Here is a 26,207-nt window from a genome sequence, read left to right on the forward strand (position 1 = left end):
ATGGTTTTGCTTCCAGGGTTACTAAAAAGGGATACCAAAGGAAATACCATTTTCCCCCTCTCCCAGATCTACACTTAATCTCCTTTTCACCACCACCTGGTTATACAGAAAGGAAAACTTATTTTTAAAAAATCACCAAACAGCAGAATGGGCCAACAGAGCTGATTTAAATTTTGTGTAGAAGGCTATTTGAGGGCCAAGCATATTGTACCTGAGTTTAGAGGGGGAAAGGTGCAATTACCAGGAATTATTCTGCTTCCATTTCCATGCTGAAAGCTTTTGCTGCTTTCCCACAGAAGGTTAGAACAGCCTTGTCCCACACAAGTACATTTCTTCAGTCCAGGCTGTGGGATAGCTAATTGTCAGGAACATTACCTGCCAGTGATAAATGACCACTCATTTTCAGGTGTTCAATGCTTTTATTTTGTGCTGTCAGTGCAACTTAACCACCACGGCCACCCCTGTACGTGCAACAGCTTTCACAAAACAAATCTTACAAATATACAACAATATACAACAGATCAAAACATTATTCTTACACTTTCCAGAGCCATGAAACCTATGCACCACGAAGTCAGACAGAAGAAATAAAGCTATTACAAATATGTGACCACTAGATGCAAAGCAGCTTTGTTTTGCAAAATCTGAGAAAGTCAACTTATTTTAAACATTATTATCCCCCTCTAATGACCTTGTGCCCAGTGTTTACCTGAGTTGTGATGGCAGTGGCTCAGTGCTTCTGCAAGAACCAGGTATTTAAGTGCTCAGTGCAAGCCCTCAGAGATACACAACACGTCTTTAGTCACAGCATCCTTTTTCTACTCACATCCAAGCTGTTCCCTGCACTACAGTACTTTTCTCTTATGCTTTCCTAATCAACTAAAGCAACATCTTGTCATCTATCAGTAGCATAAACCTAAGGAGAAACATGAAATTTGAACACAGTTTGAGCAACTGACTCAACTCTCTGAGAGAGGATAACATTTACAAAACAATATTAACCAGAGCTGACAAACAAGAACCAGAAGCCAAGGAGGAACCTCCAGCTCCCAGGTTTACATTCCCTGAGGTGCATCAGGAGGTGCAGGGTTAGGGGAGGCCATGTAGCCGACCTGGGGTGGTGCTCCTGAGCTCCCAGCCTTGGCCACAGGCGGGGAATTTCCGTGGGGAGGATTGACTGGATGCCAGGTGCCAATGTAGCGGTAGGCAGGAACCACAGAGTCAAAGCCAGGCACAGGCTGCTGGCTGAAGGGGTCTGACACCACTGGGTAATACACTGGCCCATAGGACAGGGCTGGAGGCTCTGTGTTTTGGAAGTTACCTTAAAAAAAAAAAACAAAACAGAACAAAAAGCACATTCACACACTTCAGCCCCACTGATGGCCTTGTTATGCAGGCTTTCATGAGTTTGAAGGCAGCATTGCTCAAGTACAAACCATTTGCTGATGCCTCCAAGGGAACTTGGTGGACCTCAGCTTGCCCAGCATCAGGGAAGAGCTGGGGCACTGACTGATCCAGGACTGGAGCTGGCTCAGCATAGGCTGGGTAAACTTCCACTGGAGATGGAGGCAGCACTGGCTGCACATACATCATGGAAGGCCAGCAGCTCTGATGGCAATACTTGCAGGAAAAGGAAAAACATGGTCACAGCCACACACTCTCCAGCCCTCCTCCAAATCACTGCTACTCCCAGAGCTAAAGTTAGGGAAAAGGGATTTCTTTTTCTCCCTAGCCCTTTAAGAGATATAAACAAACAAAAAAACCCATCAAACCAACATAGCCTACCAGGAAAGATACCTGCAGCAACAGCCACACTGCTGTTGTGTCTGAAATCTTTACAGACAAAGAAGATTCCCACTCATTAACTTTGTCATATTCAGAGATTTTTTTCCCCATTTCTTCAGTTGAAGGAGCTCACATTGCTCTTTTTACTTCCCTGATCAGCAGCACTGACACTGCATTTAACTACTGCTACAGAGAATGCTTCAGCAGAGCAGGTCTCCAGAGCACAGGGAAATGGTGCTAACCAGCCTGAGCTCAGCTGCACAAGCCCTAGGAGACTCCATCCACACACCTCTAAGTGGTCGTTGATATCTTACCTAAGTACACAAATTCTGTTAAGAATGGCTCAGATTCTTCCCTTCTCTTCATAGAAAGGATATTTATCCACCATCAAAATACAATAAAACCCCCCAAAAACTAAAAAACTACCACAACCCACAGTAAAACAATTAATATGGTGTACTTCATATTTTGAGGTAGAACTTCACTTCCTGAGCCAGGCTTTAATCGCCATAAAGAAAGTCCATCCATATTAATAAGTCACTGGACTGCACAAAATGCACATTTGGGACACTTGGAGTTTTGAATAAATCAGTATATTTGTCAGGAAACCCAGCAGTTTTCACAGGCAGTTGCAATACTCATTTTAAAAGCACTTACTTGCAATCCCATATTAAAGTAATACCGCAAGACCTTTGTATCTGAAATTAAAGTACAAGACATTAAAGAGCAGAGGAATATAAACCAAGAAGCAAAAGCAACTTATATTAGGAACATTTTATTTGAAGTTATTCTTACTTAATGAATAAGAGTATTTCAGCACCACCCTTTCTTTAAAATTTCAAGGGTAAAGAATGTATTTTGAATATAAATAGTTGTTAAACTAGTTTTATCTTTTAAATTAAATCCTGTTAGATGTTTGTGCAATGGCAGAGCATTTGTCTGGCCAATTAGTTATTTAATTCAATGATTACATTAGGCTTAGTTTTGGTTTATTCATCTTGATTACTCAAGTGATAACTCAATTTTTTTACAAAATAATCAAAAAAGTTGTCTAAGGAACCAGGACTTAACACAGAGCTTCTCACCAAATTCTGGGGCTCCCCAGCTGTTTTATTAAGATCAGTGGAGGCAGGAATAAGGAATAAATTCCTTCCTCACAAGGGTACTCAGTTCCCTGCCTTCTTGCAGAGTCTTTTCCTTCTCTCTTCCCTGTACTGAATAATTTGTCCCCAGCCAAGTAAGTGATAAGCTGAGAAACAGTCCCAGGTGTGTGAAGGCACTTTGAAAGCTCTCTCCAAAAGCAACAGGGTTTGAACTTTGAAACACATTTCCAACTGTCCAAAACCCATGAAGCAGCTTTAAACCTTTAAAGGTGACCCACTGAAAGGAGAAAAAAAAAAAAAAAAAAAAAAAAAAAAAGGTAGATGGTGTGTGTTTAATCCCATGATGCAGTTCTGGAACTGTGCATGAGAAAAATTGATTTCTTAGATTTCAATACAGATTTGCTTTGAAGGAAGAGCAAGTGACCTATTCCAGAGCAGCCTTTGAGCTCCCAGCTGTACTAAAGCCAAGGGAGAACAGGGAGACAACTCAAAAGGAGCCACTAAGGGGTTTAACTCAGCAACACCTCCAGAGCTGGCACATTCCATCTTCACAAGCACCCACCCTCCCCTAGACCAGGCTCCACAGTGCTTCCCTGCCCACCCATCTCCACACTTCCCCAGCCCTGCTTCTGTGGCACTTTGTGTTGTGGTTTGCTGCAGGAAGGCAAAAGCATCAGCAAAGCAAGCCACAATTTTAAAATGCACGTGGATTTATTCCTCTGTTGCTGCTGCCAATTCTCAATTCTTTTACTGCTCAGCCCATTTATCAGGGCAACAATCCATGCAGCTGTTTCAGGAAATGCTCACAGATCCTTCCTTGCTTAGTCCTGGAGGTACTGGTGGTCTGGCTGTAACACTGACCATGGTCAGTGAAATAGTAAAAATAACTCAAAGGCTTACACAAGTGCAAACCTTTTCGTATCCAGCTGAAATTCCATCTACATCTGGAAGAAGTTGGATGTTTTTTTCAAAACCCAATTTTGTTCTTCAATTGTTTATGCAAATCTATGCAAAGCAAGCATAAGAGCTGAATGAAACAGCTGCTTCCATAGCAGCAATAACAGTACAAAGGAACTGCTGGGAGCCTGAAGTGACAAACTGACACTGGAAATACTGACATCTGTGGAATGATGGAAAAGAAGCCAGTACAGTACGAGACCAGTTTGTGTTTAGATTCCTCTTTTAGACGTCTGGAAATCAAGTCTATCTTCAGTAAAACATGCTGCTTGTGAAGCAACAGCTAACCCAAAAAAGTTACCCATTCTGATATGAAAATATAAAGACCACACTAATGTCTGATAAAAGTCTCATCTCATGATAAGAGTTTTTACTGTGCTGTTGGGAAGCTCTGGCCAATATTAAAACTGTGTTTCTGGAACAGAGCAATTTCAAGCAGGCTTTTATCAACAGCTCCTTCAAATACAAGGCACCATGCAAGGGCAGGACACCTGAGGTCACTGTTAATAAACACACTTGACAAATCCTAAATGCCATTAAAACAAGATACAAGATGCTGTGAAAACTGGAATAAATGGAGATACAACAAATGCCAGAGCCCACAGCAGGATTTCCTCCCAGGTCCAGGACTTCAGTCGACTGACAAGTCCTGCTGCCCATCTATAGCAGGCCTAGTGTCTTTAGCAAAGCACACAGAACTCCAGATCAAGCACACCCACATACTTCACCCTACCCTACTCCAAACCTGCTGAGTTTCTTCATTTAAAGCCATCTAGGTTATACTCCAGCAATGTAACATAAATGCTACATGCAGTATTGTTAACTAGCAACCTTTAAAATTCCTACAGCCTGTGCCAAGGACAGGACCAATGTGATGTGGACTGACTCAGCTGAAGAGCTGCAGGCAGGGTCTGGAGAGGTTATTAATCCACATCCACTCCAGATTCCTGTCAGCACACTTCACACCCCATTCTCCCAAGTGGGGAAAGCCTCAGTTAAAGGGCGTTCAACTAAAGCTGGAAAGCAGGAACTCTGATGTGTGCATGGGGTCAGAGTGATGCTGACAGGGAAGCAGGGAAGGGAACCAGAACAGCCAAGATGAACAAATCTTGGATTTGAGGGCACAGGGGAGGGAGCAGAACAACTGCAGAGCACAGTAGCAGCAGTGTGAAAGCAGCAGGCTTGGTCTCTGCACTCACTGCTCAACATGGACCTTAGGCACCGTCCCAGCTGATGGCACTGTGTGACAAAGCTACCCACCCAAGGAATAAGCTGACCCTACACTTCAGCCCTAGTCTGTAATACCACAGAATTACAGCTTGGAGCCATTAAGGGAAACAACTAAAATACCCCACTGAACTGTGCAACAGCACAACTTATAAATACATAGTTCTTACTTTCATCAGTTATTAGAAAAGTGATTACTTGGCCACAAACAAGTCTGATACAGGCCAAACACCCTCTTCCTGGGCTTTCATTTATTTAAGGTGCTGTCTAAAGCTGCAATAATCACATATTTGAGTCAGATACAAAGTTTCTGTTCCAAATTGGGAATGAAAATGTTTTAGCTTAAGTATCTATAAAATTATTTGTCATTCCCTGCGAGTTGCAGGGAACCATTTCTTCTCACTATAATACTATAGTATTCTCACTTGGTGTTCTGCTAAGCTTCCAAGGAGAACACAAGTCAGAAGTGTGCTGGAGAGCAGCAGAAACAAAAATACAAACCACCATCATTAATTACCTCGAGGCAAATCACTGCCGCTGGGATCACAAGAGTAAGCTGGAAGAACAGCACTGGCTTCTCCCACCTCACTCACTGGGGGAAGAGGAGCTGAATAAATTGGGAATGGCACTGAAGAAACTGCTACAATTGGAAGGAAACAGATGTCACCCAAAAGGTCAGCTTTGCCATGGTATGTCAAACGAATAAGGTGTTAGCTTACACGATTCAGCATGCACTTTGACACCTCGGTGCCCCTAAATACAGGCTCTAACAAAACTTTGTTCAGCAATCACTTTGAAAGGTGTACAGAAGAAATTTTAAAGCTAGATAGGAAGGTTTCCATCTCTCAAGCCTTAACTGCACTTCTCTTAACTGCAAACTGTATATCCTCATTAAAGGAAAAAAAGTATTTTTCAATAATTTCTTCATAATGGAAGGCAGGCCAGACTTCTAGGGCAGATAATTATGTAAGAGAACAACAACTTTAGTCCAATCACCTGAAGTCCTCAGAAGCGTGACAGTAAGCCCACAAAAATAAGGGAAGGTTTGAGACATATCAGGACAAAAATCTTCTGGATAGAGAACTGTTAAATATCCTTTTAGGTAGCCCACACCTCGAACACAGCAGCAGGTTGGCACCAGTGAGCAGACAGCTTTGAGAACTGCGCTGACTAAACTCTCATACAGAGTAGGAACAAAAAAAAAAAAAAAAGTGAGACAGAACTGAGCAGAATGGAATGTGGAGATTTTCTAGATGCTAAATGAAAAGTTATAGAAGACAGGAGAAATGCTCTTTGCAAGAAGGAAAAGAGTTTTTTTATAAGTGCCCTTTTCTAAGAGCAAAGCAGATAGAGCAGCTAAGGTGTAGAATGCACCCTGTGACTACCCACAGACCTGATCTCCTTGCAGAGGGAACTAAGGGTCACAAAAATACACTGGAACATCCCACCCAGTGACTCTCCTGGAAGTGATGGTGTTCTAGAGGCTTGCTACCTCAACTCAGGAGGAAAATTAGCTGTAGGAAAGGGGAGGTGAAAGCAGTCACACTGAACTTCTGCCTTCTGAAAAGAATTTTCTAGCAAACACTTGGCATTAATGATTAAAGTTGGCAAGAGGGGAACCCAAAGCAGAGACCTCCAATTCCCACAAAAATTCAGGGGCAACAGCCCCTTCAAAACAAGAAGCCAGCAGCCAAGTTACAACTATGTAATTTTAAACCAAAGCAAGTGACTTTTTTTGAAGTTTTTTAACACTTGTTTTGGATGGGGGGGAGAAAGGGAGGGGAAAATGTAAACTTGGATTTCCAAGTCCACAGCTGCAGTCTGTACACTCTACCTGGCCTCCCCACAGAAAAGGGAGATACTATGACAGGCTGCACTGCTGTTTGTGGGGGAGCTGCTGTTATGACACTGGCTGGAGTGGAGGCAGCAGAATTTGAAGAGACACCTGTAGCTGGAGCAGTATAAACATCTGTGGAGGTGGAAACTGTTGCAGAGTTCACCAACACCTGGAAAAGAGTCAAGAGTATTCAACAGTCTGCCTCTGCAACTGGCTTTGACAAAGACTAGGAAAATACCACACACTTCAAAAATTCTCACTTCACACAAATCCATCTTGTAAATCCTAGCTGTAAAGGCACTAACTATCCAAACTCTGTAAAAATTGGCTTGAAAATACCAGTTTAGAGTTGCAGACACCTGCAAGGCATCTTCTGTTTTGCTTGTATTTGCAGGGAATTGCATTCTCTGCTGCCAGAGGCTGTGAGGGGTCCCCAGAAAATGTCACAGTCCAAGCAGAGTGGTCACCTCTCTGCAGGGCCACCACAATGAAGTGTGAGATACAGTTCAGAGTACCAGACACTACCTTCTGGGGATAGCTGTAGGAAGCCACTTCATCTTGAGGTGACACCGAGACTGGCCCTTCTTCCTGAAGGGATTCCAAAGCAAAGCATGGTCCATTTCAGTGGCAAAGAAGCCACAAGGCACATACACCACACCCCTATTTTTTGTTTTTAAATTTATGGACTATACACCCTGAGTGTCTTTTGTAGCTCAATTAAACACAGTTTTATTCTGGCATGCTCAGGACTGCTTTCACATCCACCGCAGAGCAGCAGGTGACTAAAAATTTAGTTTCAAATAAAACAAAAATTAAATTCCAAGATAAGTTCTACCAGAGATGAGATCTCTCCAGTCCCACAGAAGAGGGCTAAGATTAACTGAATATGACCTGAAGGGTGGCCTGATAAAAGCAAGTGCTGTCTGGAGCAGAGAAAGAAAAGTAAACAGCACTAAAATACACATTCTTTCTTTGCAGAGGGAAAGGTGGAAAATTATTAATGGATCCAGTGCAATTCAGACTGCACTTTCAGACTCAGATAAAACCTCACCATTCAGGAAGGAAAAGGATGGTAAATATATAAAGGAATGTTGATTTCATTTATTTTATTAAGTCTCTAGCTTACTATGCATCCAAGGACAGTTTCCATGAATGCCACACACCTCAAAGATCTCAAATCTGAACAGTCTGTGAGTAAAACTTACCAAGTTAGCTGTAGGTTCTGCTGAACTAAACACTGCTGCAGTTTCACAGTTGGGATCTGGAGGACATAGGCAAAATGAATTGAGAAGAGCTGCACTAAATCTAATCCTTCAGAAACATATACAAAGCTCATGATCGAGTGTATTACATTCAACCAAGTGTTCTATCAGTAAAGATAAACTTTTACTTACCTGGAGATACATAGATATATTCCTCATGAAACTTCCCTACAAGGGAAAAAGAAGAGGAAGTTTTGATTCGGTGGGGAAAAAGGGGAAGGCAAAAAGGCTTACACCTTGAGTTACTGCAATTATACTTCCGTGCATCTGTTAATAATCTGCTTTCAGTACCATCTCACTTTGCGTCCTTTAGGAGATGTAAGGAACCTACTTTTGACAATGAAAAGCACATTGACAATCTCTTAAACCTTTTTTTTGTCTATTAATCCTTTAAGAACTCACCATTTTCACTTGCTTCTTCCTCCTCCTCTAAGGCACTCAGGGTCTGCTTGTTGGATGGAACAGAGTTTGGACCTCTCCTTGCTACCCAAAATGCCCCTGGACCATGGACAATGGGAGCATGGCTACTGTGGCCCTAAAAAGCAGAGTCAGAAGCACACATTTAGAAATCATTTGGAACCCTTCCATGCTCTATAGACAGACACACAGAACCAGGCAGGCAGACCCAGCTTGCTGCAACCAAAGCTTACTAGAAGCATCATCTGTGTGTCCATTCCAAAGCAACAAACATTTCTTTCCTTTTCCTTCTGTTCTGCCTTGCACAGTTAAGGCAATCCAGAAGGTTTTTATCGTCCTATGCAGGCAGTCAAGCTGCTCCCTCCCAGAACTCAGGCAGGGAGGGAGCAGATCCCAGACAAGGCTGCGTTAGTGCATTCCTCATTCTAGAGCACTGCCCCCACACCAGCAGCAGATCAGTTCGTCCAAACTCTGACCACCATGGAGAAAGGTCATCCTCAGTCCCAACTAGTGGAACCAGAAGGTGGCTGCTGGCACAGACAGCACTGTCTGCACTAGGCTGATCCACACGTGCAACCCTGACTATTTCAGAGAGCAGCACACCCCAAGGCTGCCCACAGCACTCCTTCAGTTTTTTACATGCCCTTTGCTGCTGCACTGAAATCAATCTTTAGCTGCACTCCAGTTTAAAAGATCAGTTCTCTGAAGGAGGAATGTAGGGTTGAGATGCTTAAGTAAAAGAAGTTGATTCACTCTTGTGGCTAGGGTGACACTCAAAACTCTCCTCAGAAGCCACTGGTGACTAGGAGATCGATAAAGTGCTCAAAGAGGCCTGAAAGATTTCCAAGGTTGAAGCAGAAGTGGTAAGTCAGAAGATTCTCCCACCAGGCCTCTGGCAGCATGGCAGAGTCCTCTGTGAGATGCATCTTTCCCCAGGAAATGTCACATTCCTTTCCTTGTCTTGTTTAGTAAGAGACAGAAAAAGCTTTGGCATTGACAATAACAAAGTCACTGAATGAACATGAAAACCTATTCATTAGGAGCTGCAGGCAAGTCTAGCAAAGGGGGAGAAAAAGCCACTGAGCTGTATTGATTTCATGTTGGAAAAAAAAAATTGCAGGATAATGTGTCCTTATTCCTTGGCACTCTTGGAGGAAAAATCAGAGCAAAGATTACAGATCTAGTACATCAGAACAAAGCAAAAATGACTGGTGCTGAAACAGCCCTAAGCACATTCTCTCTTCCTCATTTAAATATGAGTCTAACAATAGTTCACTGCTTCAACATAGCAAAAAAAACTCAAACATACCAGGTTGGTTGTGGTTTTTTAATCTGTTTTCCTATTCAGATACCTAAGTAAAAACTGATTTTTTTTTTTAGCACTCCCAGCTTTGGACTAGGTTTAGACTCCAAATAAAGAAAAAAAAGCATTTTAAAGTTTAAGAATACACTTTGCCACTTTATCTACAACTCAACAAAAAGACTGCTTTAAGAAAAGTCTAGGTTTGCAATTTTTTCCTGTTTCTATAGCAGAAGAAACTGTGTCAGGAACAACATGTTAATCCAAAACATCACAACTACAAATTCATAGGGAAAAAAACCCAGGCTATCACTATCCAGTTTCTGAATCTTGCTCCCCAAATGATAAATTACAGTGTGGTAAACAAGTGAAAAGCTTTCTCCCACAATGTTTAGAGCTAGACAGACATTCACAGTAGGAAAAGATTTTGTTTTCAAACTGCAATGGAAAGGAGAAACGTGATTATGTTTATGAAAATATTCATGGAAGAAATCAAGTGTTGCTACTGAGGATTCAAAGAAGGGAATATCTAGAAAAAATGAGGTTTCAAGAAGGTTTTACAGGAACTAGACTAATTTCAGTCTTCCATTGTCAAAATTGCTAAACCTTACTCCAAGAATACCTAAATATACAGCAGGTTTTTTGGTTAAGAATCATCATCCATTTAGTTTCCACCTCTTCCTCTCTCTCTGAGAGGCTTCAGCTTACCCTTTGTTCATAACTCACAGGCAGAGCAGGAAAAGCAGTGTCATCCCCCTCGATTTCACAGAAAGTGACAGTTTCCTCTGGCCCCTGGGGCTCCTCAGCAGCCCCTGGCACGAAGCCGTACTGGCACTCCTTGCTCACGCACGGCAGCGGGCGGCGGCTGCGGCTGTACGAGCTGGGGAACGAGACAGGTGAGCAGTCACCACCACCTGCACTTCCACCTGCCTTTGGCTGCTCAGTCTGAACTCAGATCTTTCTGCAGAGCCACCGAGAAACCTGCTTTTTCACACTCTGCTGCAAACAGGCAACTTGAGCCCCAGCACCCTGCCTAATGCCTGGTAGAGCAATTTTTGGTGAAAGAGGTTTGTTGTCACTCACCAGGATGAGTTGTCATAACTCTGACAGCCTCTCTCCCCTGGGCTGGGGTAGAATGCTATCTGAGGGCCAAGCTGATATCTTGCCTCTCAGTTGCTCACAAGACTGATTTTATGTCTTTTTATCCTCCCTGAAGTTAGTACACTGCTCTTTATTTTGGTTGCTGCTTTGAAGAAGTATTTGAGACTCCTGGGCCAGCTCAGTAACATGGGACTGGCTGGGAGCAGCCTTTGCTATTCGTGGTTTGTGGACAATGTTCTGATGCAGTTTAAGTTTTTTTAGAGCTTCCCTTGTTCTCTCTCCAGGTGATATATAAATATATATATATACACACACACACACACCCCCCATGTCTATAAAACATCTATATACCCCTGTCTATAAAACAGGCAGATTCCCTGAGTTTAAAGGGGAAAAAGTGCAACTACCAGAAGTGCCTCCCAGGTGTAGTGTTACCTGAAGAGCACAAACCCTCTCCCAACCAGTCTGCATCAAGAGTGGACAGGAAATAAGCAGCCAGCTCACGTTTTCAAAGCTTCCTACCTGGGCACGCCGGAGTCGCGGTGCTGTCTGGGAGGATTCTGCTGGTGGTAGGGTTTGTAGGGTGCCATGGCTGCACCTCCCTGGGAGCAGTGGATGGGAGGGAAGCGCCCTGAGGGAGCACTGTGCTGCAGCCGGGGTGGCAGCACTGGCTGTCCCCTGCTGTAAGCCACAGCCATGAACACTTCCTTCCCACGGACCTTCTTGAGCATCCTTTTCCGTGTTTTCATATCCATTTCTGCAGTTTCCATTGAGGACAGAAAAAAGATTTACACCTTAAACCTGAGCTATGGCCTCAAAAGAGTGAAGAATTAATATTTGAACCCATGGAGAAGAAAGCCAGTGGCTTGTTCCAGAAGAAGTGCATTGTAAATATGAACACCACAGACCTTTCTTTAAAAGAATCAAAAAGGAATTCTACATGACACAAGCATCTGACATGGGAGCACCTTCCCAGCTTCAGCTGATCCAACCAGTACTCAGTGTTAAAACCTCTCTGTGCAGGCTGCATTTATTCATAAAAGTAAAAAACCTCACAACTCCTCCTCAAAATTAAATGGAACCCATATTTAAGTGGGTGCCTGGCCCATCCACGCGTCTCAGCTAATGCCAGGTCAGACAAGCTCTCTGGTTCACTGACGTGTCTTTTAGATGGTTCTCAAGTGGCAAATTTGTTCTGGGCAATTTTGAGCAATACCAGATTTCCTCTTTATTTCAACAGATTTGCTCATTTGCAAAGGCAAATTCATCCCTGTCTGAAAGATAGCTTCCCATCAAACCCCCACAGTGGCCAAGTTTTACATCACAGGGGGAATTGAGTCCATTCCAAAATCCAAAGACTGCTACAGTTACAACTCTCATGAGCAACTCCCCTTCTTCCCCAGGGAAGAAATGCTTCTGGAAGCCTTGTACAAACCTATTCCTGAGAAGTGTCCACCTGTTACTTTCTGATAAGCTCCTCTTCTGTTGTGAGCCACATTCCAAGCAAGGACAGGAGCCACTTGTGACACTGGCTTTAAGTTTGCCAAAGGAACTGTGTGCCTGCAGGAAGGACACCCATGTTAGCAGCGCCCCAGGGATATACTCTGCACAATAACATAAGCTGAAGCAACACGAAGACAGAGGAAATAACTTGTGAAAATAAATAATCCGTTTTTCTGGCACCAAGCACCCATTACTGCTACTTGTTTCATAAGAAAAGACAAGCTAGGCTTTAATTTAAATGCTTATTTCCTGGGTCAAGTCTCCCTCCCCCCTACCTGCATTTGTGTGCCTCTAGAGGTACTCCTAAAAGCAGGTACACAGAATTTTTGCAGGATGTTGTCAATCCCAGCTTTGGAGGAGGGAGAATGATTGAACAGCAAGGGGGAGAAAGTGATTAGATTCACCAGAAGTGCCAATTATTTTGTTGCTTGGGTACAGCATAAAAACTCCAAAGAAATGCAACAGCAGAGGGCAATTTGCTCTCTGTGAGTTAAGCCCAAACTGTAGAGATCACTTTTACATTCCAGTGAAGGAGGAGCAGCAAGATTTCACACAAAGCATTACAATAATGATTTTGGTCATTAGAAAAAAACAAAGCCCTCAACCAGAAAGTGTTTAAATTTGAAGTCATCACCAGACTGCTTACTTTTCTGCCAGCTCCTCAACAAAGACAGTCAAGGTGTTGCTATCCTGCCCAACTTCCTGGATGTGAGCATTGTAATACTTCTCTCCTGGTTCCAGACGCACCTGGAAGAGAGAACAAGGGAAGCTCTAAAAAAACTTAAACTGCATCAGAATATTGCCCACAAACCACGAATAGCAAAGGCTGCTCCCAGCCAGTCCCATGCTACTGAGCTGGCCCAGGAGTCTCAAATACTTCTTCAAAACAGCAACCAATCTAAAGAGCAGTGTACTAACTTCAGGGAGGATAAAAAGACATAAAATCAGTCTTGTGAGCAACTGAGAAGCAAGATACCAGCTCCCCAACTTATTTTTATCCCCTGTGCCCAGCAGATAAGTGCCAAGGAAGACTGCTGCTTAAGAACTTGAGGAGAACAGAAGATAAAATAGGAAAAGGAAAGCTCTGCTCAGTGAAAAACAAGTCACTGAGTAAATCATTAGCACTACCTTAAAGACTGATTTAAAAAATGTGCCCTCACAACATATAACATCAGAATATAAAGAAAACAGACCTTCCTTTTAGCATCTCCTGTTCAGATCATTCTACTCCTCCCTTTTTAGCTCTTCTCTTTTTATTTTATAAAAATATTTTGCTACTTCACTGTTGAGAAAGGTAAGGCTATCCAGAATTGTTGCTTATCCCAAGTGAAAAATCCAAAGACAAATACATCAAAAGCACTCCCTATGCATTTTGAGCTCTGCCTGGAACTTCCACACTCAGAGAATGTGGATGACTAGTTTACATTGAGTCCCCAAACTGCTTTTCTATCAAACTACCACGTTTAAAGGTAGATTTAAAAAAAAAATATATTTAAAAGAATACCTACAGGGAAGAGAATGAGAAAAGCAATAGAGAATTCTACGAAGTCAAATGACTTCATGGCTTATCATAGTCCATTTAAAATAGCTTTAACAGTTGATCATAACTGAGTCTCCTTTGAGTACTGACCTGACACTTATCTCCTAAATAGTACTGTCTCCCAGCAAACACCATGTAGTCAGTTTTTTGAAGCTCTAAAAAGAAATGGATAAATAAATAAATGGGGGAAAAAAGCCTTTAAGCTACTGTTCTTTCTTCACATATCCTACAAGTACCTCATGACAGCAGCCAACTACAATGTACAGGCTAATTGAGTTAAATACTTCCTGTGCATACCTGAATACTCCCCATAGTAACAGTGGAGTAACTCTAGGTGTTCTTACAACAGACCATAACCAGGCTAAGTCACATGAGACCAGCAACAGCCAGTTAATGCAGCAAGCAGCACTGCTACAACACTGCAGCTTCTGTGGTGGCACACAGCCAATCCTGCATTTAATATAAATCCTGGAATTAAAAATGTTGGACATCTCTTATCCTGCCGGAGTCCCAGTGGCACTTGGCAAACATGAAATGTCACCCAGGAAAAGCTAACATTGCCTAAAGTCTCCTTGCCGTTAGATTTCAGCTTTTTTTACCTCTGTTCCTTGCCTGGCTTTTCTGCACGTCAGTATTCTACACAGATAATTGGTTACCACACTCTGTTCCAAGAATTTTAATGATCCTCATTACTGATTACACCGTGGTGAAATGCTGGAGTTCTTCAGCATGCAAAGCACTTTGGGTCAGACATTAAGTATCACTTAAAAACTTATCTTTCTTGGTAACTTCTTGCTTTACAGATCAGCCAAAGTGAATGCCAAAAAGCAACCAACCTTTCCCAAGCCACGAGAACCACAAAATCTCTGCAGAATGCTCAAGCCCAGGAGGGCTGGGAGGCAGGAGAAAAACTCCTCTGACAGATCTCAATGCTAAATTTGAGATCTTCATTATTATACAATTCTGAGGCCAAAATCGTGCTCTAAAAAGAAGTCTTTGCACACATGCTGTAACAAAAAAACTCTCACATTTGAAAGCTTTCCAGTACAACAGAATGGCAACAGAGTTCTGTGCTCTGCTTTGAATCCTCCTATTTCCTGTGTACAGTCAATGAGTAGCAGAGATCAGATTTTTAGCAACCTTGTACCATTATATAGTATCCAAGGCTGGGTATTTTGTGCTTTGAATGGCAGACAGGAAACCAAGAACATGTCCCACCTACAGCTATCTGCTGGGTTCACCTGTGTCCTCCACATTTCAGCTGTGAAGAAACAGGTGACAGGACTCAAGATTCATAAATTTAATGCTAACCCTGCTACAGGAAGAGTTTTTTGGATTTTCCCTTTCCAAAGATACCTTTTCTACTGTCCAGCCAAACATCGAACTCCACATTTCGATAGATGGTAGAGTCCAGTGCCTTTAGCACTTTATAAGGAACAGGCATCTTTGGAGGATTTTCTGGAGGCTAAAAAGAGAATTGGAATGGAGCATTAACAAGTGCATTTCATGTGTTAGCACAGTCTCTATTCTGCCAGCATCTGTGCACCATTTAAAAAAGTACAGATGCTATTTTCCAAAATTTTATCTTCCACTGTATTTCCCTAAAAATTAAAACTCAAGAGTAGGAAAACAGATCCAGGCACTCGGGTGCTGAGCAAACTGACTCTGGAAAGCAGAACAGGCTCAAGAGTAACACTTGGCATTGTTCTGTACTCAAAATGAATCAAAGGAAGCCAACCAGACCAATGAAGCCACAGCATCAAAAGTAAGTGAGAATTTTGGTTATTGTATCTGAAAACTGTACAGTTTCTAGAAGTATTCTGAAGCAATTTATACTGTGGTCAAGACAAAAGGGAACTAATTTAAACCACATTCTGGGGAAAAACAAACAAATCGGGAAACATCTGCTAAGCTCCATCTTTTGGGGGAAATAAAAATCAGCTAGAGAAAGACTAGAGAATTTCAGAAAGTAAAAGAGCCATTTTTAGTTTACGAGAATCTCAAGGGCAAAACCAAAAGACAAGTAGATGGAAGAAATAAGCCACCTACTAACCAAAAATGCATTTTTAGAAAGTGGTAAAGAGGATTTAACCCTAACAAGGGTAACATCATACAACAGGGGGAAAAAAAACCCCAAAAGCAAACCATAAGGATTTTTCCTGAACTGCCAAACCTTTTGCTCTTCAATGCCTTGTTTGAACTTGGTTTCCTGGGGATTGTCAGCATCATTGCCTTCCCAGTCGTCCAGTCTAAAAAAATTGAAAATAAGATTACCAAAGCTACAACACGTGATTTTTAGCCAGGATTAATATCACCAACTGTTCAGACAACCTGAAAAAGCACCATGGTGCCATCAAGTGGCACATTTTGCCTTAAACACCAGCAAGGTGCAACGCAGTGCAGGACCAGCCTTTTCCAAGCTTTAAGAACTTGACCTTTGCTTGTTCCAATACCCACCCCTAATGAGGGCTACTGCTTGCATTAGGAAAGGATGAAGGTGATCCCACTGACTGAATTCTTGCACTGTCAAGTAAAAAAAGACACTCTGTGCCAGGTACCATCAAACCAATGCTGTCTGCAAGCATTCAGAGGCAGCTCTCAAGCCCTTCAGAGCTATGGAGGCTTAGAAGAATAAGTCTCACATTAAAATAATAAAAAAAAGCTCTAATGAATAAGGAGCAATTTTACTTACAAAGAAGCTGTCATTTTACAGAGTAACACACAACTATAGCACAGCCTGCAGCAGAGGACAGTCAATTATATGGCACTTCCCAGCTCCAAGAAAAGCACACTCTCTTCCATGATATACTTGAGCTTTGTGTTTGTGTCATATCATAGGAAAAGAAGAGTTAATATTCCATAAAAATTCATAGAAACTTGGAAAAGTTGTCCTCTGCAAGGTTTTCATGGTGTTTTTTTTTTTTTTGCTTTCCTCTTACCAGATCCCCTTCCCAACATACTACCTCTTTTCTGATGGATTTCGGGGCACTTTTTCATGGAGACAACCAAAGTTTGCATCCTCACTTCCTACAGGAGCACTGTTTCTGTTCTTCTTGGATCCACTTCGAAACACCTCAACTGCAGACCTTAATTCTTCCTCATCCATGCCAAACACATCTTTGTAGAGGATCTCATATAATACAGCTGAACAAACCAACACAAAGCTCGATAATATGAGATCCATAAGAACTCCTGCAGTTTAGGGCAGGCAGATCTTCAGATATTATCTACTGTTACAAGGCTGTAGTGACATCAAATGCAGTTAAGGACAGGATCATAAAGTAACTCAGTTGGGAAAAAGGGACCTCTGGAAGTCATTTAGTTCAAAACCCACTTAACAGGTGAAAAAAATGCGTCTATGCATAAAAATTGACCAGAAGTGAGTTTCCATTTCTCTTTTCCCCACCCCTGAAAACTGAAACAAACCCTGCCTCTAAACATATGAAAACACACAATTCTCTTTCACAGAAAAATTATTTCAAGTTTACCCTGGCAAATGGCAGCATTTTCCTGAAATTGTTTTGTGTACACAGAGTCATAATGGCCGTTACCGGAACAACACAGTAAAATCTGGGAAAATTAAAAAAAAAAAAGTTTTAAGGCTGGAATGATGTAATCCCATCAATTATGATGAATTCAGTAAATTCTGATATCCTTTTATTCTACAGTTGACACCAACTCACCCAGAAAATAGTAAATATTCTCAATATAAACAGGAAAAAGCTGAGCTTTTCTTGAGCTGTAGCATCAGCTCAAAACTGAAATTAAGGTAAAGTCTCTAAGTAACTTTGTATCATACAAAGAAAAAAAAACCCATCTGTACATCCTGCTGTATTGAACACAAAATAGGAGTTTGTTTCCAAGACAACCATTTGCTCAGGAGGTAAAACAAATACAACCCATTGCATGCAGCACCCCAAAACACACTCTCCCAAATGTCAAAGGCACATTTCATCCTTCTCTGTCTGCAAGACTAGAAGAGCATTTACTTCTCTAGCCCTTAAAACCTTGCTTTTAAGAAGCAGAAGAGATGCTTTCTGCATCACATGCATTAACACATGTAAACATGTGCCACCAAACTTCTTGGCACACGACCACAGCCAACTGCAATGGGCAGAAGCCCTGAGGCAGCTGTCAGCACACTGCCAGCAAGGATGCTTCCCAGAAAACCAGCTCCCAGAAGGAGCCCAGGTGCCAGGACTCTTAATTCTGGGTGCTCAGTGGATTCTGCCAACACAAGCTCTCCTCCTGTGGTGAGGAGGAGCAACACCAGAAGGAGCTGTTGCCCAAACTCAGTGTAATGCCAGACAGCTACCAACACTTAATGAGAGTTCTGGTGGGAAAGCCTTGAGCATTTAGACCGTGCTGTTTGATTTTTAAACTCAGCTCACTCTGGAATTAAATTAAGCTACGCAGAAAACTGGGTAGATGAAGAAAGAAGCACATGTAATGAAGACAGCAATGCTCATCAACAAATCATTAACAGCTGCAGCAGCACAGGTTCAGAGCAGACTGGCCACCTTGGCAAATCTAGCAGCCCACACTGAAATCCACACCACAGCAGCTTCACTGGCATCATGCCTTAAGTAGCCACGTAATTGTGCACCCACATCTACACAGCTCCAGGGGGGTCAGATGCAAGGTAATACACAGTATTTGTCCTTTAGGCTCCTTCCTTTTGCCCCCAGCAGTAGTTCTGATGCAGATAAGCTGTTCCAATAACTCCCATTTTTGAACTGGGATCAGTTCGTAGGTCACAAAAATCAATCATTTTGTTACAATCATCCCTTCCTATTAACATCCCCTTTTCATGGAAAAAAATTGCACATCCAGCTTCAGGAAAAGTAAGGAAACAGACTGGCAGGGGAACAGCAGGAAATTGCCCTCACTTCCACTGACCTTGTCTTCAAAGCCATTGTCTGTAGCACGTGTGGGTGGCTTCCCGGGGTACCGGTACACAATGAAGTCTCTCCTAGGTAAGCAGAGAGAAAACAAGACTTGCAAGAGCACACTCTCAGTAGAACCATCTTGTGTAGAATTTTCCAGGGAGCAGTTAGAGCTGTTGGTTTACAGAAAAATCAAGCAAAGCACGTTCCCTAATAAATGAATGCTACTATAAAGGGCTAGCCACATGAGCAAACCTATCTTGGGGAAAACAAAAATGATCTATGAAAGACCATGATGTTTACTCACAGATTAAACCGAGTACTTATACTTACAGAACGGTGCACAGACTGAGACTATTCAGTCTAAGTGATTTAGGCACCCTGCAAAAGGCCTAGAACCTCAGTGCAGGGAGCTAGTAATTCCTGCCAAGCTTCAGTTGTTCCTTTAGTACTGGGACAGAGTGAGCCTGCAAAAGGAGGCTTCTATCTCCTACCACTAGAGAGCCAGACTGCTTTATACAAATGGCAGCATATAATTAGCTTAATTCAGCAAGACAGCAAGAAAGCAGCACTTGCACAGTTCTGTGTTACCTCTGAAATAAACAGCAGTGTTTACACACCAGGTAGGGCAGGTAGTCCTCACTCCTGGAGCTTTCAAGAACACCTACATGAGTTTTAGCCATGCTTGTAACTACCACACAGTGTTTCCACTGCACACAGCTCCTCAGTTTTCCCCATTTTCCAGTCTTCAGCCACTAGAAACAAACTCTTGACATTCAACTTTAATATCTTTAATAAAAGACAACAAACAAGCATCTCTGGAAACTGACCCTGCCCTTAATCCCCATTAGAACAGGGGCTGTGATGGCACCATTTACATGTCAGGTAGGTAAGTCTTTTAGGGAAGCGTTTCTCATCCCATTTCACACATTCACCTCTCAGTGGCAAACACACAGAAAGTTCTGGGGCCAGAACCCCCACATCAAGGGCAAAACAAAGTAAACCTTAAGAAATAGGTACTTACTTGTACATCATTGATAAAGCACTTATTTCCAGCTGGCCAGCACTTTCCTGTGCAATAGGATGAGATTATGTGAGATTGCAGAAGAATCTAAACATCAACAACTATATTCTACATTTCTGTAGCATTAAAATTCTGTACTATTAAAATACCTGTTCAAAGTCATCAGTTTGTTAAAGCAATGATGCTCTGAAAGTTGAGATATCAGGATTTGAGGGAGAGTGAGTGAAAAGGAGTCTGCTACATGGGGTGACCACAATCACCAAAATTAGTAAGACTGAGCTCCTCCAACACGTCACTTTAGATACTTTTTTTTTAAACCCACATTTGTTTCAGAAACTGCTGCACTCACCAAGGTTACTGGTTAAAGACTAAAGAAATAGAAGTCTGAACAGTAAAGGAAGAAGCAGGGGATTGTAAAGCCTGACAGACATTTCATTTAAGGTACACACCACATAGTTAGTTTTTTTCTTCTTAAACAATTACAGTTATGAATAAGCTTTTACTGTCCAGCCTGCAGAGACTGCTCCTTTGCACCCATGCAAATTCTCTACTACAACTGGTATTGTTTATAAATGTATACTTCATTCACCTTTATCAGTACAAACCCTTAGTATTACTTAGAATTGATTCTGGGTCTACCTAAAAAAACTCACAAACTCAAATAACTACATTTCAAATAACTACCTAAACACCTTCCTGTTCTAGTCTCTTAAAATTTAAATCTCTTAATAAGTCTCAAATCAGGCTTACCTTTGGATCTCCTAGTCGTTCTAGGTATTTCTCAAATGAGCCTTCCACATACTTCAAAAAAACAATGAAGAAAAAAGATATAAAAATGTAGGCAGTTGGAAAGCAAAGTTAAAATGAAACCTAGACTTAGCTGTTAAGACTACTTAACAGCTACCAGCTGTTGATTTGGAGGGGGCAAGGCACGTAGAACATAGGAATGATTTGGGGTATCAACGTGAGAATACCAAAAGATTCTAAAAAAATATTAAGGATATGAGTCTAAGTAATATTCAAGTTCCTCCTAGATTAGATGAAGCACTTAAATGTGATTAGAGGGAAAACAAAGAAAAATCCCAAAACACATCAAAACCCTACAATACCACACTGCACACACACAAACAGGCACAAACAAAACCAACCAAAAACCATACCTCAAAACTCCATGATTCTATGTAATTATTCCAGAATTTCCCACCATCCTTTGATATTAATTTCTTGCTCCAAAAACCTACACATTTCCCACCTACTAAATTCTGCAGTGGTCACTCCACAGAGAATATACTACATGGAAACTTGCCCCACTCGCTGCTTAGGTTTTAGTAACTAGTTTTCAGGAAGTTCAGAACCAAAGCCAAATAAAACTTGTGTAACTGCAACTAAACATAAAGAAGCAGTCAACCTGTCACTTCTCCTGCCTTTCAAGCGTGACAAACCCTCGTGTTCTCAGTGCTACACCACAGACCCCCTCCCACAGCACCTCCCACCCGCACGCACCCAGCTCAGACACAGAACACACGGTACTTACGGATTCAAACCTCGGCTGGTGCTGCCTCATAAACGAGACGCAAGCTTTCCTAACTTCTGCGTGATGAATTTGAGATGAAAACAGCTGGGAAAATAACGGTAACAAAGGAGAAAGCGTCAAGAGTTTAACTCACGCCTCGCGTTAGGAATCCTCCAGACTAACGCGGCCACAGCGGGAGGCGGTGCAGAGCCTGGGCGGCACCTGGGGACACCTGAAGCTGAGGGGAGCCCAAGAGCCCGGTGCCGGTCGCACCCATCCCCACACACATTCCCAGCCATCCCCACCCATCCCCGCTGCCACCTCCTCGCTCTGGGCTCACGGCCGGCTCTCCAGGAGCTCTCTGGGGGCACCCCCGGCCCGCCCCGGGCCTGTGGCGCCCCGGCTGCCCCCAGCCCGGCCGGCTGCGCACCTGCTCGGAGACGGCTCGGAAGAGGCAGGAGGCGTCCTTGGCCGTCATCTTGCGGTACAGCCCCAGGCTGCCCAGGTACTCGTCCATGGCCACCTCGCTGAAGGACTTCTGCCCGAAGTACTTCTTGGAGCCTTTGTGCATCTTCCCGGCCGGGGTGGCTGAGGCGGGCGCGGAGACGCGGGCGAGGCGCGAGGCGCCCGGCGCGCGGCCGCCGCTAATGAGGCGCCGCTAATGAGGCACCGCGCCCACCTGCGGGACGGGACAGCCCGGCCCCGGCCTCTCGGGTCCCGCTGGGGCTGCCCCGGCCGGGGCCATTTTAGGTTGGTTTAGGACAGTTTTTAGAGTGCCCGGCGCCCGACGTAGGTGCGCATCCCGAGCCGCAGGAAGCGGCTCCTCCTACACCTGCTCGCTCCTTCGACCTCATCGCTCGGCAGCGGAGAACCAGCGCGAACATCGCTCCGGTGCTTCTCCAGAATTCCCTCTGCATTCCCGAGCTGGAGGCGAGTTGCTAGCAGTGGGTTTGAAATAACTCCATAGAAGTCGTTAAGGGAGTGAGAAATCTTTGTAGCTCCTAATCTAGTATTTGGGGCAAGCTTTGGGGGATTGGCAAAATTGAGCCTTGCACGACCGTGCGTCCTGATTTATTCCACCTGTGGCCCTTTGTGCTTGATTTGAGTGCTTCTATGTACGTTTAACTTCCTCGTGAAAATTGTACTTAGACATCAGATGGGCCAATTTAGGAGTTTTATTTTCTTGTTTTAAACAACAAAAGCAACACTGCCCCCCCATAATGTCCTTGTGGGAAGGGCAATTAGCACCAATTATGGACTTCTAAAGTTCTAGAGCATTATAAGCCTAAAAACATGCATGAACGTTTTGAAGTTTAAACCCCCTTTGGTTTTCAAAATATTTACTTGAAGAAATCGATGTAACACATCATTGTCAAATTCGATACTCTAAATGGGAAGCTCTGATCAGCATCAAAGAATCCCAGAATGGCTTGGGTTTGCAGGGACCCTAAAGTTCATCCAGTTTCAACACCCCTGCCATGGGCAGGGACACCTTCTAATATCCCAGGCTGCTCCAAGCCTTGTCCAGCCTGGCCTTGGACACTTCCAGGGATCCAGGGGCAGCCCCAGCTGCTCTGGGAACCTGTGCTAGGGCCTGCCCACCCTCTCAGGGGAGAATTTCTTCCTTACATATACTCTAAACAGGAAACACTGGGCATGCAGAAGTCCAAAGTGACGGGTTATGATGGGGTAACACCATGCAAAAGGAGGATTGCAGTGCCAAGCCCATTCCTGTCCTGGGTTTTGTGGGTAAATCACCCAGACAAAGGGCAGCAGGTTTGCAGCTCGTGACTTTTTTCACCTGGATACACCACATGCCTTTTTCCCTTTTGAGGCTCAAATAGCTCACTTTTAAACTCTCTTTTCAGTGCTTCTTTAAACACATGAACCAAGAGCTGAAGGCATCTGCAGGACATCGGGAACATCAACAAAGATAATTTATTTCCATCTGTACTTGGCAAAAAGGTCAAGAGACCACAATGCATAAGCCATGCCTGTAAAGAAGTAGTTTAGCTTGTCCTCATCAGTGGAATTACCATGCCAGTGCAGCTTCTGTGATAGAAATATGTCTGTCCATGCCACTAGACAGTTCATACTCCCTCCTTATTGGCATTGTACTCTTTTAAACACAAAGCTGAATGAGTTTGACACTAAATTGGAAGCCATTTAATACCAGTTAATATTAAACGATATTTTCTTTGAGTGTTTGGCCCCGTTGCAGATCTTAAGTAGAGAAGATGACACATTTTATTCCACCTTTTTTATTTCTCTGTTTTGTTTATTGTAACCCAAAAACTTTATCCAAGAATGAAGCAAACTTTTCTGGCTGCCCAGGAGGAAAAGGTTTCAAAGCTGACAAGTCCATCGACTGCAGCGTCTCCACAAGAGTGCTGTAAAAACAAAAGCAAATATTAAAGAAGAGCCACCCCATAGGAAAATTTTTAATAGAGTTTTCTTTCTATGCATCCATAAGTAATTCTTTAGCATGGAAATATTAAATAATGATATGTTTGGAAAGGAAGAGAATGCACAGAGCAGCAGGCCCCAGCCAGCTCTGGCTTGTAGGCAGCATTTCTGAGAACACATTTCCATCAGCTTTCGGAGACAAACTCAACTTTTAAACTTTTTAATCTTCTGTGGTTGCAGTGCTGGGAGACTGAACAGGATCTGAGGCTCTGCTCCATAAACCATAGGAGGAAATCCATCCTATTTGAACACATGGCAGAGTTGTCCCCTGATCACAGAGCCAGAAAGAACAGCTACATCAATCTGTTACTTGCTATTATCAGGCTGCAAATAAGGCTCAAATGCTTGGCACTGCCCAACACAAAGAAATAAAAATTCCAAAGCTGACAGAAGCACCAAGATAATGAGTTTAAGAAACTTGCTCAATTTAAATGAATGCCAGGCCTGGTCTGTTCAGAAAGCTCTTCTGAAACATATGAAACTCTGCTAGCAGGGCAAAGGAACAAGATGCAGACTAAGTAAAGTAATGGGAGTTACATTTTTTCTGCCTTCAGTTTAAAAGTCATCTTTTATTTTTAGAGTGGAGTCAATCCCAAGTAAAAAGAAAAGAGTAAAACACAGTCAAAACCAGGAGAAGAAATAAACCCAACAGGATTCAGGATGAACTCTAAAAAAAGGAGCTAGGGGTTTTGGTGATGGTGGGATTTTTTCATGCATTGTTTGCTTGTGGGGTGGAGGGTTGTGTATTTTTGTTACTTTGGGTTTTTCTTCTGAAGTGACAGGCAGGAGATCTCTTGAAACTCCTTGTCAGAGGGTATAGTGGATTCAGGAAGTTTGGTTATAAGGACAGCCTAAATGAGTACTTGAAAGACAGGGGTATTAAAGTTACTAACCATATAATATATATATATCTGCTTTATTAATCCCCTGAATCCAAGTGTTTTTCTTTTTTAAATCTAAATACATGTTACCTCAAATGGAAAAAAAAAAAAAAAACTAGAAGAGGTCGTGGTCAAAAGGCTTGGTAAGTGTGGTAAATTACTACCTAGTGTTAGTCTGTTCACTCTGGAAAGTGTAATATCCAGATGGAGATTACAGAGAAGGATGTTAATTTCCTTGTTGCATTCTCAGTTCTGCAGTCACATGGACTGAATGCTCTTGCCCAGTGGGAACAGCCCCAGCAGCTCCATACCTGCAGTTACAGTAGAGGACATAGCCATCTCTGTGGAGCTGTTTGGCCAGCTCAAGCTGATGGTTGTCCATCAGCTTGTCATTTATTACTACTATTAGTGGTTTTCCTTTCTCTAGAGTCTCCAGGCAGCTACCAGCACCTACGAGAGAAACAGAAAACATGGTGAGAGATCAAATATCCCCCTACTTGCTGCTGAAACAGGGGAGCCCCTTGAACAACCCAACTCTAGTGTGGACCTCAGCACTCCCAGCCAGCCCACCCCTGGGCCGGAGAGACTTCATCCCACGGCCCTCCCGCAGCCCCAGAAGCAGCCGGGCTGTACCTGCGTGGCTGATGACCAGGTCTGCGCTCTGCAGGTCCTCAGCCAGCGAGTCCTTGAATCGGAACGCTTCCACCGCCACGGCCGGGCTGCTGCTGGGCTGCGGCTGCGGCAGCGAGCCCCGGCCCACCTGCAGCACCAGCTTCTGGTACCCGCGGCTCTGCAGCGCCTGCGGGCACGGGACGGGGGAATGGAGCGGATAATGGGGGATAGGGGAATGGTGGGGAGATGCAGGGTGGGGGCATGAAGAGAGAGATGGAGAAGAAGGGGCGGATGGCAGGCGTGGAATGAAGGGGATGAGGCGGGGATAGAGAGGGTGTGTGTGCCCAGCTCCCGACTACCCGGCCCCGGCCCCGCTGCCTCCTCCCTTTCCCACCCCGCACCACAGACCGTCCCTCCCCTTCCTCCACCAACACTTCACGCTTGTCCCCCGGGAACCCCCGAACGGCCCCGGTGCCCTCAGGCACCCCGGCACCGCTGCCGGGACGTGGCAGGGAGGGCGGGGCAGCTTGTGGCGCGCAGGCGCCAGCCCCGGGAGGGCAGGCCCGGCCCGGGGCCGGGGCCGTGGCCGGTGTCGGTGTCTCGGCCGGCTGACCTGCAGCGCGGGCGGGGAGCGGGCGGTGGCGATCAGCTCATCGAAGCTGGTGGTGCCCACGGTGACGAACACGGACTTCATGGCCGCCGGGACGGGATGCGGGGCCGCCAGGGGGCGCCGCGCGCCCGCGCAGCGCTCCCGAAATGGCGGCCGGGCTGAGGGGACGGACGGGGCGGGCGG

The 26,207-nt window shown here is 43.8% G+C and overlaps 1 protein-coding gene across 1 annotated transcript; it reads right to left on the reverse strand.

The window, feature by feature from the left end:
- Window positions 1-399: 399 nt before the first annotated feature.
- ALG13 (ALG13 UDP-N-acetylglucosaminyltransferase subunit) lies at window positions 400-26,207 on the reverse strand. Its single transcript, XM_059859663.1, has 27 exons — window positions 26,028-26,207; window positions 25,436-25,601; window positions 25,114-25,252; window positions 23,737-23,845; window positions 21,777-22,113; window positions 21,477-21,604; window positions 20,693-20,743; window positions 19,943-19,989; window positions 18,932-19,004; window positions 17,521-17,602; window positions 16,996-17,176; window positions 16,206-16,281; window positions 15,389-15,497; window positions 14,123-14,187; window positions 13,139-13,239; window positions 12,425-12,549; window positions 11,512-11,746; window positions 10,597-10,768; window positions 8,574-8,706; window positions 8,304-8,339; window positions 8,115-8,170; window positions 7,435-7,497; window positions 6,907-7,078; window positions 5,590-5,712; window positions 2,443-2,483; window positions 1,437-1,620; window positions 400-1,321 (listed from the first exon to the last, which is right to left on the reverse strand). Exons 1-27 carry the CDS (start codon window positions 26,106-26,108, stop codon window positions 1,056-1,058), a joined length of 3,351 nt encoding a protein of 1,116 aa, XP_059715646.1. The 5' UTR covers window positions 26,109-26,207; the 3' UTR covers window positions 400-1,055.

This window comes from Haemorhous mexicanus, chromosome 14 (assembly GCF_027477595.1).
Source record: "Haemorhous mexicanus isolate bHaeMex1 chromosome 14, bHaeMex1.pri, whole genome shotgun sequence".
NCBI lineage: Eukaryota > Metazoa > Chordata > Aves > Passeriformes > Fringillidae > Haemorhous > Haemorhous mexicanus.